Source organism: Anopheles coluzzii, chromosome X, assembly GCF_943734685.1.
Source record: "Anopheles coluzzii chromosome X, AcolN3, whole genome shotgun sequence".
Taxonomy (NCBI): domain Eukaryota; kingdom Metazoa; phylum Arthropoda; class Insecta; order Diptera; family Culicidae; genus Anopheles; species Anopheles coluzzii.
Window position 1 is genome coordinate 2,509,211 of NC_064669.1, and position 5,495 is coordinate 2,514,705.

At 42.7% G+C, this 5,495-nt stretch overlaps 1 protein-coding gene across 1 annotated transcript; it reads left to right on the forward strand.

Moving 5' to 3' along the window:
* The first annotated feature begins 1,233 nt into the window (after nt 1-1,233).
* On the forward strand, nt 1,234-2,349 carry LOC125906813 (uncharacterized). Its single transcript, XM_049607325.1, has 2 exons — nt 1,234-1,327; nt 1,404-2,349. Exons 1-2 carry the CDS (start codon nt 1,287-1,289, stop codon nt 2,347-2,349), a joined length of 987 nt encoding a protein of 328 aa, XP_049463282.1. The 5' UTR covers nt 1,234-1,286.
* Nucleotides 2,350-5,495: the final 3,146 nt, after the last annotated feature.

Genomic DNA, 5,495 nt, shown 5'->3' on the forward strand with positions numbered 1-5,495 from the left:
GGCTGGTGGGAGGTCCCAGGAGGTGGGTGAGAGGACAAGAATTTCCACTGAATGAATTTAATTTAATGAATTGAAATGCGAACGCGTACCGGTATGCTGCTGTGCGGTTTTTCGCGAACCGTGCTTCTAAATTTATCTCATCTCATTCTCATGCGCATGTGTGTGTGTGTGTATGTGAACTTTTTGCCGGTTTTTTTTCTTCTGTTGCTGTGCGTGTGCCAAACTCACATCGTGTCGGCTCCTTGCCGGCACTCGGTTTTATGCGTATGGCGCGGAGTGTGTTAATTTGCTTGTGCCACCAAGAGGACCCCGGGTCCGGGTCGTTTCCCGTTCATGGACCCGATCGTGAAGGGGTGTTTCGTCGACAGCCGCGGCGCAAGCCGGGGGTTTTTGGATTGGTTTCGATGATTTACGGCACAATTAGTGGTCGGCTTGCGTTAAGCGAGCTAAGTTTGCAATAGTAGTAATGGTGGAAGCAATCATTCCGAGCACTCGACTTTGGCCGCTCGGTGAAAACGTGTGACTCACAGAAGTGTCGGAATATACTTCTTCGTTTTTGAAGGTTGTTAAACTAAAGGGTAGCGCGCACAGTGTAAATAGCTCTCTCAGCAGTTTTGTCTAACCATCTTCGCATTTGAAACGAAATGTTTAGAACCATTGTGTGAGTTATGTTGTGTGGAACCATTTATCTTTGTTAAATTTAAAATGTTCAAAATAAGACATTATGTTGTCAACAAAGCTTTCCTCAAACTGATCAAACTGACATCCCACCGTCCTTATGTACGAGAACTACAGCTCACCAATAGAATGGCCCAATGGCTTAGTCGATAGTGGCCCCGGCCTCTACAAAGCCGGACGAGATCAGTTCCCATCCGAAACGCGTGTGCTGCTTGTCCGTAACAAAAACTCTACCATACCGGTTCCGTTGTACGTACAAATCAATCATTAATAATAAACAATTAGTTAGTTAATTAATAAACAAACTATAAAGACATTACGTCTAGAAACAAGACAAAGACACGAAACACAGTAAGTTCATTAAATTCAATACATTATTTCTGAGGTTGGTATTGCGGAATGTGTTGATGATGTTTTGCTGTTTTGATGAGATTGTGCTGAGTCATCGTTATGCAGTGCTCAACCTGCAATGCACCCACCGATAGTGCTAATTCGGTGTCCTGTGCCGGTGTTTGTGGTTCCAAGCATCACACCCATTGCACGGGGTTGTCCCGTGATTCTACTCGTGAGCTTGGGCGTAATAATCAATTGTTGTGGTTGTGCAAAACATGTCACGAGTTTCGCATTGGCACAAATTCACTTCTCACAAGTGAGATAGCAGCCCTACTCGAATTGGTGAAAGCAGATATTCTCACCACAATTGACTCATCTCTCTCTTCTCTTAGATCGGCTATCAAGAGCGATTTGCTTCCTGAGATCCTCGCTCTCGTTGATAAGCGAGCGCTAACACCCATATTAGCTAAGCCGTCTGTTAGCAACGCATCGCGATCGCACACATCCACTAATGTATCGTCGCTCAATGCCACAAATACATCCAGAACGACTAAAACAGCTTCCGCTCGCCGTACATTTACTAACTCAACGGAGCTCACTGATGATATCCAAGCTGCGAACGATACCAACACTGTGGATGATTCTGACAACTGTAACCACTACAATCATCGTACTAAGCCGACTAGTGATGTTAGTGCTGGAAACTATCGAACAAATACACAAGCATCTTCTGATCCTGTTTTGAACCAAAACACCACCAACACGGGCATAGCCGAGAAAGTATGGTTATACTTCACGAACATCAAATCGCATGTCTCGGCTGATGATATGCGTGTGTGGCTTAAAGCTGTGCTACCAACGGACGATATTAATGTTTACCGTCTCACGAAAAAGGGTGTGAACCTGGACTCGATGTCCTTCATATCGTTCAAAGTGAGTGTTCCTAAATCTCTTAAGGAGCTTGCGCTGCACTCTACTATTTGGCCAGTTTCACTTACTGTTCGGGAGTTTGTTGCTCGTGGCCTACCAAAGCAACGTGTACATGAAAGGGCTCGATTTGACCCTTCTGAGCTTATTTCGCATCGTACAAATAGTTCAGCTGTGCCAAAAACTACCGCTCATCCGGATCATTTTTTGGAACATCGATCGCCACCCCCACAGCGCGTGATTCTATCACCATCCCAGATGACCGAGATCCTAGAGGCTATTCAACTGGAGTTTCCTCCCACACCGCCTCAGTTATCACCGGGGGTGGGGCTTCAATCACAATCGAATCTCAGCAACACGAACCGCTTACCACAGATCAGCCCGTTTGCCAAACGGATAGCTCACAAGTAATAGACCCATTTGTGATATATTACCAAAATGTTCGAGGCCTTCGCACCAAATACAATGAATTGCGCCTTTCTGCGAATGAATCAGGGTTTGAAATGCTTGCCCTTACTGAAACCTGGTTAAATGAATCGATTCCATCCAACATGGTCCTTGATAGTGATGCCTACAACATATACCGCTGTGATCGAAGCAGGTTAAACAACGAACGTTCGCGTGGGGGTGGTGTGCTACTTGCATGTTCCGTTCGATATCCTTCTGTGGCACTTAACATTAACATTAATCAACCCATGCTTGAAGCTTTATGTATACGTGTTTCTTTTTCTAAGTTTCGTCTTTATGTGGGGATTGTTTATGTGCCACCGTATTTGAGCAGCGACCGCAACTATTTGGAATCCCTTTCTGCTTTCATCAGTGATGCATACATGCAAATGAAACCGAATGATCATCTTATCCTTCTGGGTGACTTCAATCAACCTGCGTTAGAGTGGTCGCTTTCTACCGCAGTAAGGCCAGATTCATCTTCAGCTATAAGACATTATGTGCCACATATTTCTTCGAATACATCCGGTTCCTGCTTTTTGGATATGTTAAACCTGCATGAACTCTATCAGCTGAACGGGGTGCATAACCATTTAAATCATTATTTGGACCTGGTGCTCTCCAACTCTGCTGCAGCTGCTTGTTGTTCTGTGTATCCTGCTTCGTCACTGCTCCTGCCCCAGGATGCCCATCATCCTGCTCTAGAAATTGCGTTACCGTCTTCTTTATTTAGGGCTAGTAGGGTTATGAATGTATTACCTTCTGCTCCTAATTCATTGAGAGTTCGTTATAATTTTCGGCTCACAGACTATCGTAAACTTAATTCAATTCTATCTCGTTCCGACTGGTCTTTTTTTTATCAATGTACATCGGTCGACGAGGCTGTCCAATCGTTTAATGCTTTGTTAACCTCTGCACTCCTTTCATGTACACCTATTTTTCGTTCCCCTCCTAATCCTCCCTGGTCCAATCGTACTCTTCGCAACCTGAAAAAGGATAGAATGAAATATCTTAGGAGGTATCGTCTGAACCGATCTGCTTTCAACTTTCGTTTATTTAAGTACGCTGCCTCTGCGCATCGACTATACAACAGGGCTTGTTTTGAGGCCTATTCGAGTAGACTGCAATCGCGTTTCCGTTCTGATCCAGCATCCTTCTGGCAATTTGTTAGGATTCGAAGAGGGTGCAATTCGTTACCTAATGAAATGGTACTTGATTCTCGAACTGCCTCTACGCCTGTTGAGATCTGTGAGCTATTCTCTGCACATTTTTCCCAAATGTTTGAGCCACCGGTTAGTGACCCTAACCTTATTGAGGGTGGGCTACTCTACACGCCAGAGAACTTAATTAATCTCTCCGATATTTCGGTTAGCTCTGAAACAGTTGTACAGGTGTTATTTGGGTTGAAACGTTCTTTTACTCCTGGTCCAGATGGCATTCCTGCCTCTGTTTTAATAAACTGTAAGGACGTGCTTGCGCCACACCTTGCTAAAATTTTCAACCTTTCACTTTCTCTTGGGGTTTTTCCTGCTCTTTGGAAATCCTGTTGGCTTTTTCCGGTACACAAAAAGGGATGCCGTAGCATTGTTTCTAATTATCGTGGGATAACCCAAACTTGTGCCACAGCCAAAACTTTTGAGCTATGTATCCTTCCAACCATACTTCATAGTTGTAGTTCAGCTATTAGCCCTAAACAGCATGGGTTTATGCCTGGTAGGTCTACTTCAACTAATCTCATGTCTTTTATTTCCAATATTTTTAGATCTTTTGAGGCCGGTACCCAACTGGATGCAATATACACCGACTTTCATGCTGCTTTTGATAGTTTGCCTCACTCTTTATTATTAGCTAAATTGTCTAAACTTGGTTTTGGTGATGGCATTATTAGCTGGCTGTCCTCATATTTAAGTAATCGATCATGCAGGGTTAAAACCGGGTCGTACTTATCTGAGGAGTTTTTTTGTACGTCAGGTGTCCCTCAGGGTTGTGTGCTAAGTCCACTTCTGTTTTCTTTGTTCATCAATGATGTTTGTAATGTTTTACCTCCTGATGGTCATCTCCTTTATGCGGATGATATCAAAATCTTTTTACCTGTGTCTTCTTCTTCTGATTGTCTGAGACTTCAGCATTACCTCAATGCATTTGCTCATTGGTGTTCATCCAATTTACTTCGCCTGTGTCCCGAAAAATGTTCTGTTATTTCTTTCTCTCACTCTCTTTCTCCTATTTTATTTAACTATACTCTCTCTAGCGCTTCCCTCTCTCGTGTTATGTCCATCCGTGACCTTGGTATTATACTTGACTGTCGTCTTAACTTTAAACTGCAGCTTGATGAGGTGCTACTAAAAGCAAATCGAACCCTTGGGTTTATCTTACGTTTTACCTCTATTTTTAGAGATCAAAGCATCCTAAGAATCCTTTATTGTGCTTTGGTAAGGCCTATTCTTGAATATGCAAGTATCATCTGGAATCCTCCCACTATTGATGGCTGTTCGAGAATTGAAAGCATTCAGCGCCTCTTTACCAGGATTGCCTTTCGTCGTTTGTTCGGTGCTGCCTCACTACCTCCCTATGAAACGCGATTGCAGTTATTCAATCTTCACTCCTTAAGCTTCCGCCGCCAAGTGTTTCAGGCTTGTTTTATTGGTGGCTTATTACTTTCTGCTACTGATGCTCCTGATTTACTCTCGTCCATCTCGCTGTATGTTCCCTCTCGTTCTCTTCGTCCACGTGATCCTCTGTCAATTGAAACACGTCATACTCTTTATACTTTCAATGACCCTCTTCTGTCCTGTTTCAGGTTGTTTAACCACTTTTACTATCTCTTTGATTTCGACTCCTCTCTTAACTCTTTCCGTAACCGTATTTTTTCTTCTAACTCCCTTTAATTATTCTCCTTAGTTCTATTACTCTCTTTTTTTTGTTTTTGTTAAGTTTATGATAGTCTCTACGCTCTACTCTTGTTTTTTTTTTCTTTTCTTTTTTGCTAGGTCAAGACTAGGTTAGTTAGGCTTAGTTTTTCATGAATTATTTTGTTTATTTGTTAGTATTAAATTAGTTTTAAGTCTTTTATATTTAGCCTTGATGGCGGATATTGTTTGAAATAAATG

What these genes read in the sequence shown, in the direction of transcription:
- LOC125906813 (XM_049607325.1), top strand. Translation starts at nt 1,287, where the DNA reads ATGTCACGAGTTTCGCATTGGCACAAATTCACTTCTCACAA. An exon ending in CACAAATTCACTTCTCACAA is followed by an intron (nt 1,328 to 1,403) that starts GTGAGATAGCAG and finishes CTCTTCTCTTAG; the next exon opens with ATCGGCTATCAAGAGCGATT.